This window comes from Oryctolagus cuniculus, chromosome 9 (genome assembly GCF_964237555.1).
Source record: "Oryctolagus cuniculus chromosome 9, mOryCun1.1, whole genome shotgun sequence".
Taxonomy (NCBI): Eukaryota; Metazoa; Chordata; class Mammalia; order Lagomorpha; family Leporidae; genus Oryctolagus; species Oryctolagus cuniculus.
In genome coordinates, this window is record NC_091440.1 from 77,039,706 (window position 1) to 77,055,639 (window position 15,934).

General features: G+C 39.3%; 1 protein-coding gene across 38 annotated transcripts in view; it reads left to right on the plus strand.

Moving 5' to 3' along the window:
- SUPT20H (SPT20 homolog, SAGA complex component) overlaps window positions 1-15,934 on the plus strand; it is a 44,124-nt gene that overhangs the window by 8,139 nt on the left and 20,051 nt on the right. For 20 of the 38 annotated variants that reach the window (XM_051831773.2, XM_051831776.2, XM_051831778.2 and 17 more), the window contains exons 6-13: window positions 1,252-1,378; window positions 2,315-2,418; window positions 7,317-7,433; window positions 7,550-7,603; window positions 11,281-11,420; window positions 13,685-13,841; window positions 13,935-13,991; window positions 15,064-15,135. In XM_051831773.2, the coding sequence (XP_051687733.2) occupies window positions 1,252-1,378; window positions 2,315-2,418; window positions 7,317-7,433; window positions 7,550-7,603; window positions 11,281-11,420; window positions 13,685-13,841; window positions 13,935-13,991; window positions 15,064-15,135 (828 nt within the window). Of the gene's footprint in view, window positions 1-1,248; window positions 1,379-2,314; window positions 2,419-7,316; window positions 7,434-7,549; window positions 7,604-11,280; window positions 11,421-13,684; window positions 13,842-13,934; window positions 13,992-15,063; window positions 15,136-15,934 lie in introns of all 38 variants that reach the window. The other 18 variants (XM_008273563.4, XM_051831775.2, XM_051831777.2 and 15 more) reach the window with 1 other exon arrangement.

The window sequence follows — 15,934 nt, forward strand, 5'->3', positions numbered from 1 at the left end:
TCCCAGACTCTGGTTTAAGTGAGATCATCTTAGTGGTAGCCAACATGTTTTCCTGAAGAGGTATACGTAACTGTCATAATTTTTCTAATTCTGTCATAAATTATGATGGTTTTGTCTATATTGAAAAAAGTGTTTAATTTCTCTTTGGTTTTGTTTTTTCTTCACATTAAAGTAGTTAAATGTTGTTTACCATTTTTGCCCTTTTCAAGTTGCATAGTGTTTGATTTTATGGTGATAGTCAAGAATTTATAATTCCTCTGTAATTCTTCTTTGCATATGGCTGTGTACATATGTGTGTGCGTATAAAATACTCAAAAACAGATGAAGTTTTTGGGGAGATTTTGCAAAAGTAATATTCTCTTGAACCAGGTGTCTTTTTTAAATAAGATTTGATTAAGTAAATTATTATATCTATTTCAGTGTGTTTTATTTTAAATGATGTACATTTCTAGCCATGGATTTTGATATATGTGTGATATGTTTCCTGATGGCTTTTTAAATGAAAACAAAGTAGCTTCTGAGGAGGTGTTGAATTGAATTCTTAGAAAATTGTCATAACTTCTTTCTCCCTCTTACCAATTAGATATTTTTTAGATTTAATGTTTTCTTGATTAGAGCTGTTGAACTTATTTGGATCTAATTTAGGTTATAAAATATTTAAGAAATGTGCATTTGTTACCATACAATCAAAATGAATGCTGCAAATTTATAAGAAATAGAAATTAATAATGCATCATCTGTGTTTTGTATATTTATATTTAATGGTTTTAATGTTTTATGTATTTATATTTTTCTTTTGTGGATCACCAGTTTTTCTTTCTGATGTGGATGAATGTATATAAAACTTAGTAGCTCAAAATTAAGTTTCCATGAGTGTCCCATCATGGTGGCTATTTTTGTATTATGTGAGAATGCAGAATGCCTCTTTTATAGATTTTTATTTTTTATTTTTGAGATTTTTAAATTTATATTATAGTCAAATGCTTACTGCTCCACTAAATATAGAGTCCAACAAATAAAAGGTAAAAAGCCCAGAGTTGAGCAGGAAAATAGGCAAGGGCTATAAACAGTAACCAAATGAAAAGATGTTGAACTTGATAGTGGCTATCTGCTTGCAAATAGTTCCCATATATTCAAGATCATAATGTGGAGGGAGCAGTAAAATATTCATGTAGGTTTTGTTCAATCATCATACTACTTTTTAAGATTCTACTGGATTATTTTCATGAGCTCTGCCTCTTTTTAAAGCAGAAAATAAGAAGAAATGTGAACTTGTTGGAAAAGCTCGTTATGCAAGAGACTTTGTCATGTTTAGTGGTCAATCTTTATCCAGGAAATGAGGGATATTCTCTGATGCTCAGGGGAAAAAATGGATCAGGTAAGACCCTCCAGAGCACAGCTGCCACAAAGGTTCTGCCCGTGGAGGAGGATGTGCTTTTTTTTAAATAGTTTCTTAACTTGCTAAATGGTTTATCCTTTAGATTAGGGATGACTTAGTAATAAATGTAGATTTAGATCTTAAATTTATCTCCTTGTATTTTTGGTAAGAAGATTAGAAAGTCTCTCAGCTGTGTATAGTTATCCTTCCAGAATATGCACTTGACAGTCAGGTTATAAAAGACATAATTTTTAAATGATTGCCAAAGTTTCGTTTTGTTCTGTTGCTGTTTGTGCTTTAAGATAGCCTAAGCTATTTGAAGGTATGCTCTTTCTTCTGCATTTTAAATATACTGAGTCTGAAACCTTCAAATGTAATCAGACTCACTGCCCTTTGAATAATTCTATTGTAAATATGAAAATAGTTTTAAAATGTAAATACTCTTAGATTTCACTAAAAAGCCATTTAATTTTCATATGTTGATAGTAATATGAGTCCTACAATGAGATGAGTTTACCTAGTTAAGAGTTTTTCTTGCATTGATTAATTGTGAAACATAACGCCAAGACAATTTTCAAATTATCAGTGATTTCCAGTTTAGATTGATCACTGGGTTTCCAGTTAATTTTGACAGTGGATATTTATCATATTCTGCTTATTGACTATGATTTGGGTTATGCCGTTACACTAGATTCATTTCCACAGTGTGTTAGACTTTTTTTTCACTTACTGATCTAATATCTTATATAGTTTAACAAGTCCTTAGCATCACATAATGTGATTCATTTTTAAGACTTAATGAAGGACAGTAGGAGGAGTGCCTTTTGGCTTTTAGTCTTTTTTTTTTTTTTATGAGAAGTCATTTAAATTATGTACATATGCTTTTCAGTGAGCCTAATCATTTTCAGAAGCTTTATTTTATGTTTTAAAATTAAGATTCTGAGACCATTCGACTGCCTTATGAAGAAGGGGAATTGCTTGAATACTTGGATGCAGAAGAATTACCTCCTATTTTGGTTGATCTTCTAGAAAAATCTCAGGTACAAAATATATCTCTCTAAGATGTACTTACATTTGTTTTAGGTGTATTAATATGTATAGATGTTTGTTTGGTTTAAATTTATAGTCATGTATACAAATATACACATATGGCTACCTAGTGTTTTGTGATAAATGATATTGAGTCTTTACTAGTATTCTCAACAATGTTTAGAAGATGAAACGAGACATTATACATAGCTATTTGGAAATTGATTTGCAGATGATATTTAACCTTTAGACATCACCAAAATGTATAGATTTAAGTCAGTTCTTCTCAAATTGCTATAATAATGAGCTCATCAGTTATGTCTCTTTATAGTTAGAAATTATGAAAGAAATGTCTGTATTTATGAAGTGTTTCACTTTTTTTTTTTTTGATAGGCAGAGTGGACAGTGAGAGAGAGAGACAGAGAGAAAGGTCTTCCTTTGCCGTTGGTTCACCCTCCAATGGCCGCCACGGCTGGTGCGCTACGGCCGGCACACCGTGCTGATCCGAAGGCAGGAGCCAGGTGCTTCTCCTGGTCTCCCATGGGGTGCAGGGCCCAAACACTTGGGCCATCCTCCACTGCACTCCCTGGCCACAGCAGAGAGCTGGCCTGGAAGAGGGGCAACTGGGAAAGAATCCGGCGCCCCGACCGGGACTAGAACCCGGTGTGCCGGCGCCGCTAGGTGGAGGATTAGCCTAGTGAGCCGCGGCGCTGGCCCAGAAATTTGCCTTTACATCTGTACTTCTGTTCGTAGCCAGCAGAAGTAGTCACTCCCCTGCCCTTCTTTCCTTCCTCACTGCCTTGACTTAACCCCGGCCACACTGGGTACTTCATTGAGGAAGTAGCTATCAGATGAGAACTCCTGTTTCTTTCTAGCACCAGTTGACCAGCATCTCAGCATCTTCCTCCATACTTTCTGCCTGCTTCCTGTTAATTTGATGAAGTATGGTGTCCTAAGGCATCCTCTCCAGTTGCATTGTAGATCTTCTTCCTTCTTAGGGACCTGCACCTGAACCTCTTCCACTGTTTCTTTCTCCACAAGATACAGAATAAAAGCATACTATACTGTCTCTTAACTTAAAAAAATCTTCTGGGGCCAGTGCTGTGGTGTAGTAGTGTAGTAGGTTAAGCATCCGCCTGTAGCACAGCATCCTATATGGGCACTGGTTTGTGTCCTGGCTGTTCAACTTCAATTCCAGCTCCCTGCTGGTGAACTGTGAAAGCAATAGAGGATGGCCTGAGTGCTTGGGCCCCTGCACCCTGGTGGGAGACTCAGAGGAAGCTCCTGGCTCCTGGCTTCAGATCAGCACAGCTCCATCCATTATGGCCATTTGAGGAGTGAACCGGCGAATGAGAGACCTCGCTCTCTGTCTCTCCCTCTGTCTGTAACTGTGCCTCTCAAGTAAATAAATAAATCTTTAAAAAAAAAAAATCTGGGGCTGACATTGTGGTGCAATGGGTTAAGCCACGGCCTGCAATGCTGGCATCCTACTTGGGCACTGGTAGAAGTCCCACCTACTCCACCTCCAATCCAGCTTCCTGCTAATGTGCCTGGAAAAGCAGCGGAAGATCCCCAAGTGCTTGGGCCCCTGCCACCCATGTGGGAGACCCAGATGGAGCTCTGGTTTACACCTGGCCCAGCCCCAATCATTGTGGCCATTTCGAGGAGTGAACCAGAGTTTCTCCATCTCTTTTCTGCAACTCAGCCTTTCAAATAAATAAATAGGGGCCGGCACTATGGTGCAACCAGTTAAGCTACTGCCTGCAATGCTGACATCCCCCTTGGGTGCTGGCTCAAGTTCCAGCTGCTCTACTTCTGATCCAGCTCTCTGCTGATGCACCTGGAAAAACAGTGGAAGATGCCACTCACGTGGGAGACCCAGAGGAAGCTCCTGGCTTTGGCCAGGCACAGCCTCAGCAATTGCAGCTGTTTGGGGAGTGAACTAGCAGATGGAATATCTATATCTCTGTCTCTTCTTCTCTCTCTGTAACTCTGCCTATCAAGTAAATAAATAAATCTTTATAGTATAGAAATAAATATTAAAAAAAAAAAAAATCCTGGGGCTGGTGCTGTGGCATAGTAGGTTAAGCCTCCACCTACAGCACTGACATCCCATATGGGCACCAGTTCGAGTCCCAGCTGCTCTTAACTCCAATCCAGCTCCCTGCTAATGGCCTGGGGAAGCAGTGAAAGGCGGCCCAAGTTTTTGGGCCCCTGCACCCATGTGAGAGATCCAGAAGAAGCTCCTGGCTCCTAGCTTCTGATCTGCTCAGCTCTGACTGTTGCTGCCATTTGGGGAGTGAACCAGTGAATGGAAGACATCTCTCTGCCTCTCCCTCTCTCTGTTTATAACTCTGCCCCTCAAATAAGTAAATCTTTTTTTTTTTTTTTTTTTTTTTTTTTTTTTGACAGGCAGAGTGGACAGTGAGAGAGACAGAGAGAAAGGTCTTCCTTTGCCGTTGGTTCACCCTCCAATGGCCGCCGCGGCAGGCACGCTGCGGCCGGCGCACCGCGCTGATCCAATGGCAGGAACCAGGAGCCAGGTGCTTTTCCTGGTCTCCCATGGGGTGCAGGGCCCAAGCACCTGGGCCATCCTCCACTGCACTCCCTGGGCACAGCAGAGAGCTGGCCTGGAAGAGGGGCAACCGGGACAGAATCCGGCGCCCCAACCGGGACTAGAACCCGGTGTGCCGGCGCCGCTAGGCGGAGGATTAGCCTAGTGAGCCGCGGCGCCGGCCCAGTAAATCTTTAAAAAAGAAATCCTCCCATGACCCCAGATCTTTCTTAGCATCTGCTCCTCCTGATAACAAAACTGTTCAGAGCATTGTGTCTAATCATCAACTCCTTTGTTTCTTCCATCCACCTCATTTGGCATTATGACATCCATTCTACAGAGGCTACTTTTGTCAGAAGTCACCAGTGATCTTCCTGGCACCAGATCAGTTAGTCACTTTTCTGTCCTCACCTTAACTGGTCTTTTAGCAAACTTCACAGCCTATAATAACTTCCTCCATGAAATACCCCTTTTTTGGTCCTGAGACTTCACATTCCTGGTTTCTCTTCCTTCTGTATTTTTTCAGTCTCTGCTGTCATCTGTTCCTTCCATAGATATGCCTGAGTTTTAGGCATCCGTCCTAAGCCCTCTGTAGTAACATTCTTTTTCTGGAAGATCTTAAACAATTTTGTGGATTTCTAAAATTTGCATAATCCCTTATATTTCTCCAAGCTCCCAATTTTGCATATTTACATATATATATATATAGTAGCTTCCTCAAACTTAACATGATAAAAGAAAACTTTTTATTTCCCAAATTATTTCTGTCACCAGTCTCTTCAGTATAACAGAGGATCTCCTACATTCAGTCCATGAGAAAATGTCAGCTCTCTCTCTTTAAATATTTTTTTAAATTTATTTATGTATCTGAAAGGCAGAGTTACAGAGATGCAGAGAGAGGGAGGCAGAGAGAAGTCTTCCATCCGCAGGTTCACTTCCCAATTGGCTGCAGTGGCCAGAGCTGCACCGATCTGAACCAGGAGCCAGGAGCTTCTTCCAGGTCTTCCCACGTGGGTGCAGGGGCCTGTGCACATGGGCTATCCTCTGCTGATTTCCCAGGCCATAGCAGAGAGCTGTATTGGAAGTAGAGCAGCTGGGATTCGAACTGGCACCTATATGGGATGCTGGCACTGCAGGCAGCAGCTTTACCTGCTACACCACATTACTGGCCCCAACTTACTCTTAAAATATATGGTCATGACATGCCATAGTTACCTTGCTAAACTTCTCCACTTTCATTCTAGAATCCCACAAATCAGTTCTTGAAGCAGCCAGATTATGTTTATAAAACAAAAATAGAAAAACACAAAGCAAATATCCATGCTAAAAGTTCTCTAATGCCCTGCTAACAAAACAGAACTCTGGCTTTCCTGTTTATCTTCATTGCCTGATTCTCATCCTTACTCATTTAACACCTCCAGCCACCTTTGCTTTCTTCCTATACCAAAACTCACCAAACTTATTCCTAGCATAATGCCTTGCCATCTGCTCTTCTTTCTGTCTGGAATGATCTGTCCAATATGTCTGGCCTTTTCTTGTGATTCGGGTCTCAGTGGAAACATCACTCCCTCAGATGGGGTTTTTTGTTTTTTGTTTTTTGTTTTGACAGGCAGAGTGGACAGTGAGAGAGAGAGAGAGAGAGAAAGGTCTTCCTTTACCGTTGGTTCACCCCCACAATGGCCGCTGCAGCCGGCGTACCACACTGATCTGAAGCCAGGAACCAGGTGCTTCTCCTGGTCTCCCATGCAGGTGCAGGGCCCAAGAACCTGGGCCATCCTCCACTGCACTCCCAGGCCACAGCAGAGAGCTGGACTGGAAGAGGAGCAACTGGGACAGAATCCAGCGCCCTGACTGGGACTAGAACCCAGGGTGCCAGCCTGCATGCAGAGGATTAGCCTATTGAGCTGCGGCGCTGGCCTGGGAGTTAGGCTTTTAACATGATTTTTTTTTTTGAGTGGGAGACACAATTCAGTCCACAATATGTATCTATATGTAAATAATGTATTACACGAATTTTTATGTTCATATAACACACACACACATATATAATAATTTTGAAAATAATATGGTGGTTGCCTTTCTTTTCGAACAGAAAAGTCCAAAAGGTGGTAGTCTCCTTAAAAAATTATTTTGTTTATTTGGGAGGCAGAAATAATAGAGAGATAGAGGGAGACAGAGAGAGCCGCAGCGCCGGCCTCAGATAGGTTTTAGTATATAATCTGAATTAGCCTCTTCTTATTTTACTTGGCCAGAAGTATTGTATGAGATTGTAAAGAACATGAAACATTTGACACAAACCCAATTATTTAAGCTTTGTTAAAATGACATTTACTTAACTATTTTTACCCAAAACAGGTTAACATTTTTCACTGTGGATGTGTCATAGCAGAAATACGTGACTATAGGCAGTCCAGTAATATGAAATCTCCTGGTTACCAAAGTAGGCACATTCTTTTACGTCCAACGATGCAGGTAAGGAATGCTCAGTTAAGAAGTGATATTTTGGAATTTTTTTTTTATTTATTAAATGTCTTCCAATGTTTGTGTGCATATACATTAATGTGTTTTTAAATTTTTATTTCTTTTAGACTTTAATCTGTGATGTACATTCAATAACAAGTGATAACCATAAATGGACCCAGGTTAGTTGTTTTGATTTTTAATCCCAAATGGAGAATATGAGATGAAGCAATAAACAAAATTATTTTCTGTTCATATTTATACATGAATAAAATAACATCTTTTGTGAAAACTTTATGAACTTCAGAAATTAGGGATTTTCTTTTTTTTTTTTTTAACTTGAATGGCAATGTTACAATGAGAGGAGAGACAGAGACAGACAGGGAGAGAGACTCAGTCTTACATCAGCTAGTTCACTCCACAAATGGCCATAAAAGCCAGGATTCACATGGTATGCTGGCATCATAGGTGGTGGCTTAACCCACCATGCCACAACATTGGCTTTAGGATTCTCTTTGTTCATACAGTAATTCTGTAAGGAACTGTTAACAGTTACTTCGGCCCTGGTATGCCCAATTTAAATTTATTTCTTTAATCTCTCTCAAACAGAAGAAAAATGCACCTTGGATGCAAGTAGAGAATTGATTTTCAGTTACCCAGAATTCTAAATTCTAAAGCAGGTCTAGCTATCTCCCCCAACCCTCCCCCCCGCCCCCTTAATAATGGATGCCTTGTTATTGGGGAACTTCTGTCACCTCTGAGATAGCCAGTTAATCTTTCAGTTCTGATTGAGTATGTATGATATGCACACAAGAGTATTCATTTCTCTGCCTCTGTAGATAGGAATAATTACTAAACTAGAAGAAAATAGTAATAATGAAAATTATTCTCTTGATGAAATGTGTTTATTAAATCAGATTCTGTTCATCATTAACTTAAGTATTGTGTTTTGGACTAAAATCTTTTCGTCTACAAGAAGATTAAAAGCTATTAAAAGATAAAACAGGTATTTGATATAGTGATTAAGATGCTACTTGTGGCCAGCGCCGCGGCTCACTAGGCTAATCCTCCGCCTTGCGGCGCTGGCACACCGGGTTCTAGTCCCGGTTGGGGTGCCGGATTCTGTCCCGGTTGCCCCTCTTCCAGGCCAGCTCTCTGCTGTGGCCCGGGAGTGCAGTGGAGGATGGCCCAAGTCCTTGGGCCCTGCACCCCATGGGAGACCAGGAGAAGCACCTGGCTCCTGGCTTAGGATCAGCGCGGTGCACCGGCCGTGACGGCCATTGGAGGGTGAACCAACGGCAAAGGAAGACCTTTCTCTCTGTCTCTCTCTCTCACTGTCCACTCTGCCTGTCAAAAAAAAAAAAAAAAAAAAAAAAGATGCTACTTGTTATTCCTGTATACTGTATTGGAATCCTTGGGTTCAAGTCCCAGCTCCCTTCCCAATTCCAGCTTCTTGCTAACATACACTTTGGAAAGTAGCAGGTGGCTCAAGTACTTGGATCCCTGCCACCCATGTAGGAGACCCAGATTGAGTTTGTGACCTCTGACTGATAACGGCCCAGCCTTGGCCTTTGTAGATATTTGGAGAGTGAACCAACAGAAGAAAGATTGATCTCTCTCTCTCTCTTCCAACGAATGAAGATCTTTTTCCCTGCCTTTGTGTTTGTGTATGTGTGTGTCTGTCTCTTTGCCTTTCAAATACTTTTTTTTTAACTTTAAGTTCTTAAAAGAATAATCAGACAAACTCATTCATCACCATTAGAGCTTACTAAGGCATCAGTTTTCTAGCTCTGACTATTGATAAATAAAAGAGAAAATACAGTTTTTATTCTGTCATTCTATATGAATTGTATTTCAAGCAGCCTAATAGTAACTGAGAAAAAATTCCTTACAAAAATTTCAACTAATAGAAATGTAAAAGAAATAATAGGCATAAAAGTATCATTTGTTTGCAAGTCTTAATGAAGTAATGAGTCTAGACAGCAGTCACTCTTGGATGTGAAAACCATTAGATGAAAAGTTTATGGAAAACTTTATAATGAAAAGTGGGACATTTGATTGTTGTGCGATGTATGTGACAGAAAGTACATAATAGCACCAGTGAAGAATTCCTGTCTAGACAAATGGAACCTGGATTAAATCAACCCTTTCTATATAACTAGCAATTTATAGGTAGTTCAAGAAATAAAAGAAACCATTAGATGGGATGATGAGGAAGCAACCAGCCAGATCCAGTTAAATGATTTAATTAGGGTGCAGTATTGCGGCTTAAGCCACCATCTGTGATGCCAGCATCTCCTATGGGCACTGGATCAAGTTCTAGATGCTCTACTCCCGATCCAGCTCCCTGCTAATGCACCTAGGTTTCTAAGTGAGAGACATGGATAAAGCTCCTGGCTTCAGTCTGGCCCGGCCCCAGCTATTGCAACCATTTGAGGAGTGAAACACCAGTTGGAAGATCAATTGCTCTCTCTCCCCCTAATTAAATAAGTTTTTTTAGAAAAGAAGAAAAAGGAGGGGCCAGTGCTGTGGAATAGTACATAAAGCCATAGGCAGCACCAGCGTTCTATATGAGCACCACTCAGAATCCTGGCTGCTCCACTTCCTGTTCCTTGCTGATGGGCCTGGGAATGTAGCAGAGGATGGCTCAAGTGCTTGGGCCCCTGCACCCATGTGGGAGACCCAGCGAAAGCTCCTGTCTCTGGGCTTCGGATCGGCCCAGTAGTGACCGTTATGGCCGTTTGAGGAGTGAACCAGGAGATGGAATATCTCTCTTTCTGTAACTCTGCCTGTCAAATAAATAAATAAATCTTAAAACAAAATCAGTTAAATCCAGTAAATCAGACACATGAGAAAATTAAAGAGGGAAAGAGGTGATCATTACAGAGGTAAAAACATGTGTAAGAGACATAAAAACCAAGTACAGTGTATGGTGGATCTTGTTTAGGTTGAAATTCAAACACACCAATTGAAAATACACTATTGTAGATACCAGGAAGAAATTTAAATCTCAGTTGGATATTAGCGGCCTTTAATCAATTAGCAGTGTATACTAATGAATTCACAAGTGAAATAATACAACATATGAGATGTATTTTAAATTATTCTAGCAAAACAAAGTAGAATAACAAAGGACTGTTAAATGAAATTGAGTGTTGGTAAATGGGTTTTATTACCCATCCCCTATTTTCATGTACATTTGAAAATATTGAAAGAAGTAATTTTTTTTTCTCTTCTACAGAAGTTCTTATTCAGTAGTATTATTAATTCTCGACTTGAAAATTTAATTATAGCTATTAAGATATTTCAGAGATTAAGCAAAATATTAGGATTCAGTAAAGTAAGTTATATAATACTTTATATAAAAGTAAAAAGGCTATATGAGCTTTGGAAGTGGGCATATAAAATTGGTATAGTATTAATATATTATTTTTATTCTTGTGGTTAAGCTGAGTATTGAATGGGATTATTTGCAGTTACTGAAAGTGCTGTAATCCATCATGACCCTGTAAATTTTGCAGGAGCAGAAGATTTTATCTCATTTGCTCATTATTTTAACCTCAATTCTTAAAAGTATTCCTAAAACATAGTAGATACTTATTAAATATTTGTTGAATTAATTAATAGGCACTCTTATAGTTTGACCATTTCATATACTTTACAAATTACTGTATTTTCATTAGAAATTTTTCTATGCTGTCAAGGTTTTAAAGTTAATACATCTATGCTGGACCTTGAAGTACGGTACTTTACTGTAATTCCTAGCAAATTTCCAGGTAATATTTCTAGATTTAAGTGACGAGTATGATTATCTTTTTGAACATCTTATATATATTATTCTTGCTGTTTTCCATTTCAGGAAGACAAACTTTTACTTGAGAGCCAACTGATCCTAGCGACAGCTGAACCACTGTGTCTTGATCCTTCTATAGCTGTAACCTGCACTGCAAACAGACTGCTTTATAACAAGCAAAAGATGAACACTCGCCCAATGAAACGGTAATTGCCTTTACAGACGAATGAACCAAAAGATTCTCCTTTGATAGGTGGCTCTAGATTTTGTTTTTTGTGGTTTCGTTTCCCTCCAGAATATAAGTGCTCTTTTTTTTTTTTTTTTTGAAAATAGGATTTTTAATGACCTTGTATTGCATTTTTATATAAGTTTTATTTTAATGCTCTGCTTTATATTGAAGCAGTGACATTTTCTACAATCTGTAGAGAACTAACTTCCCGTAAGTTTATGTCTATTGATAGTTTATAGTCTCACCAAAAAGTTAGAAACTAGCAGTTGAAAGCCTGGAAGGAGAAAATAATTTATTCGTAACTTTGTGGCAACCAGTTGAACTTTGGTAATCTTTCACAGTTTCGGAAAATATGATCACAGTTTCAGAAATCAGTTTATAACTAAATGTATTTTTTATGACATTGTAATTTAAATGTTTTAGCAATCTGTTCTACTGAATAAGATCAACGGACATGTATTAATTTGGGCTGTAGTTGTAGTTGACTCATCATTAAGTACACTTAATTATTAGGAGTGTCCATTTTGGAACTTCCAGTTTGGAGAGGTTCCAAAAACTTATCTGTTTTCTAAATTCATGATTTTCTATGTAAATAAAATGTTAAACGGAAAAGGTAAAGCTTTGCAATTGTAAGTGCATGTAGGAATCCAGTCTGGTGAAATCTCTTTGTATGTCTGTCTGTATCTCTCCTGGTCTGCTACCATACTTCATCCCAAACCACTGTCATCTTTATCTTGATTTCTATAATAAACTTTTAATTGGTCTTCCACCTTTGCTCCCCTCTGATCTAGTTACTCTGTTAACAAACCAAAGGAAACTTTGTAAAAACATCAAATGCAATCATACTACCCCTTGCTTAAATTCCTCTGAAGCATTGTCCTTCACATTAAATGCAGACACACTGAGGGGATGCCCACATCCATACAGAGTGCCTTGGTTTGTTTCTCAGTTCTGTTCCCAGTTCCAGCTTCTGCTAATGTGGACCCTAGGAAGCAGTGGGTGATGATTAGGCAATTGGGTCCCTGCACCCATCTAGGAGACCAGGATTGAGTTCTCAGCACAGGGCTCTGGGTTGGCCCTGACCATTGCAGAAATATGAGGAGGTGGAGGCTCCCTGTCTCTGCCTCTCTAATTAATTAATTAGAAAAAATGAATTTAAATCCAAGCATCTTATATTGGTCTGCAGAGTCCTCTGCTCTCTGACCTCATCTACTCTTGATGCTAGTCACATCTACCTTTTTTTTTTTTTTTTTAAGATTTATTTATTTAGAAGAGTTAGAGTGAGAGACAGAGAGATCTTCCATCCACTGGTTCAACCTCAGAATGGCTGTAGTGGCTAGTGCTGGGCCAGGTTGAAGCCAGGTATCCCCCGCGAGTAGCAGGGACCAAAACACTAAGGCTACTTCTGCCTTTCCCAGACCCTTAGCAGGGAGTTTGATTAAATAAACATGAACTAACACCTATGTAGGATGCTGGCATCACAGGCAGTGGCTTTACCCACTATGCTACAATGCTGGCCCCCATACCTACCTAGTTTGTTCCTTCTTCAACACCTTTTCAAATTCTTACACTTTTTAATTTTTCATAATCATTCTTTTTCCCCTGCCCTGAGAGAATTTCTCCCCAATATTCGTTCCAAGAACCTCAGAAAAATGGGGACTGATTCCAATGTCTAAATCCCCCTGGAGTTTTTAAGCCATCAGCCTTGTATACCCTGAACCTCCAGCAGTTTGTCAGGGATACTTCAGGTTTCCTTAACCCAGCTGGCTTCCAAGGAGGCTTGTATTGTGAGTCACCGCTTCAGCAAGCCACAATACTCTGCATGTGCCTGATAGTCTCTCCAAATTCGGGAGCAAGAATATGCCATGGGACTCTACCTCGATGTGGCAACTTCCACCTTATAATGTGGTTCTTGCCCCCATCTTTCCACAGCTAGTTTCTTCTTGTCCAAAGAGTCTTTCCCTTTCCTCCCTTCCCTGATGTAGCCCTCTGTGTCACTTACCACAGTCCTGTTTTTCCTCTTGCATATTGCTATCTGAAATATGAAATTATCTGTTAATTTATGAATGTCTTACTCCCTCTGAACTACCAGCTCCAGAGTAATGGGAATTGGGTTTGTCCTGTTCATGTTTATTTCACCAGTACCTAGTGAAATCCATGCTTGGCATGTCATAGTATTCCATAACTATTTAAGAATTTCTTTTATTAGCTTTGTTTAATTCAAGTATCTTTATATTTCAGGTGTTTCAAGAGGTATTCGAGGTCCTCTCTGAACCGGCAGCAGGATCTGTCTCATTGTCCACCTCCTCCTCAGCTGAGATTACTTGATTTCTTACAAAAAAGAAAGGAAAGAAAAGCAGGTCAACATTATGACCTCAAAATTTCTAAAGCAGGAAATGTAAGTATATAATTTTTAAATGAAGCTAATTTTGCCATCATGCTTATCTCAGTTTGGATTTTCAGTGTATTTATTCTGTTTTTAATTTTTCAGTGTGTAGATATGTGGAAACGGAGCCCATGTAATTTGGCCATACCTTCTGAAGTGGATGTAAGTCAGTTCATGAATTGCCTTTATTCATGTAAGGTTCCATATTAGTTTTACCATAGGTTACTTATACCCTGGAAATCAAAGAATCTTAACTTCTTTTAAAAACAAATTGATTGTTTACAAAATCAAGTTTGTTTTTATAATCTATATGTTCTTTAAAAAAAAAGATGTATTTATTTATTTATTTAGAAGGCAAAGTGACAGAAAGAGAGGGAAAGACAGAAAAATCCTCCATCCACGTGTTCACTCCCCAAATGGCCAGAAGTGCCGGGGCTAGGCCAAACTAAGACCAGGAGCCTGGGACTCCAACTTTGGTTCCACTGCTCCATGACTACTGCTGAAAGAAAAATATCCTGAACATATCTCTGAAATTACAGTTTTCCTAAATAAAAAGCTAAAGGAAATGTTCATGTCAGTTTATGGAATAAAAAGAAGAGGCACATGGCCGGCGCCACGTATCAATAGGCTAATCCTCTGCCTGCGGCACGCGCACACCGGGTTCTAGTCCCAGTCGGGGCACCGGATTCTGTCCCAGTTGCCCCTCTTCCAGGCCAGCTCTCTGCTATGGCCCGGGAGTGCAGTGGAGGATGGCCCAAGTACTTGGGCCCTGCACCCGCATGGGAGACCAGGAGAAGCACCTGGCTCCTGGCTTCGGATCAGTGCGATGTGCCGGCCGCGGTGGCCATTGGAGGATGAACCAATGGCAAAGGAAGACCTTTCTCTCTATCTCTCTCTCTCTCACTGTCCACTCTGCTTGTCAAAAAAAAAAAAAAAAAGTAACCATTACCTTTTTTATAAAGCCATTTTGAAGAGGCACTTGCCAAAAAAGTAGCGCTGTTTTTATTATATTTATTTAGTGGCAAAAGAGATTCTGATTGTGTTTTACTATTAAATTGAACTGAACATGTCAAGAGAGTCTTAAACTACTTGAATACAAGTAGTTGGTGATAATAGTGATTCAGGGTTCTTGTGTTAACAAGTGAATTGTATTGTTACATTATTTATTTAGTTTCTTCTCTTCAGTTGCATACTGATTCTATCTTATCTGATGTCTCTTGATTTGGTTATTTAGGTAGAGAAATATGCTAAAGTAGAAAAATCTATTAAATCTGATGATTCACAACCAACAGTCTGGCCAGCCCATGTAAGTAATCATTACCAGTCTCTATTTCTAATGATGTTGTTTCTAATCTGGAATCTGGATTTATTAAATGAAAGTGTAATTGCTGTAGTGCAGGACCTCTTTTTTGGCATTCTTTTCTAGTAGATACAATAAGTTGCGAGAAAGGCCAACTGTTGTTTTTTATAAAGCGTGGTTTCCGTTTTAATTGTAGGAACACATTTCTGCTTTTGTTTTTGCATATTGAAAGTTCACATTGCTTTCTGCTTCAAGTAGACTTTTCTAAGGCTTTTTCACAACAGAAATTGTTCTTTATAACTCTAATTGTAGTAACTTAAGGAGATGTAGGCACAATATGTTAGTTGAGGGCCATGATAACAAATTTTCTGTATGTGTGGTAATAAAAACAGACTACTGAAGTCCCATGTGAAAGAATCCTGTACAGGCCTGCCAAGCACAGGACAGGGGGGCAGCATGAGATTCAGGGGTGCAGGCTGGGGGACCCAGGCAAGTCACTTAACCTTTCTCTATTCTGTTCTTTCACCTCTAATGTGGAGATAGTATACCAACCATAGAGTTGCAGTGAAGATTATGTAAGGCAGTACCTGTAGAGTCCTGAGAACAATATTCAATAAATGTTTACTATTATGACTTTCAGTATTTGTGTTAAGTATAATAATTTATTTAGTGATATATTATAATTACATGTTTATTAATCACCATATATGTTAATACTAATATTAAATGCATGCTTAGTGTATATGTGTTTTAAGTAGAGCACCTTGTGTTTTATTTTTTTGGGCAACTTAAGCATCTCTGTAGA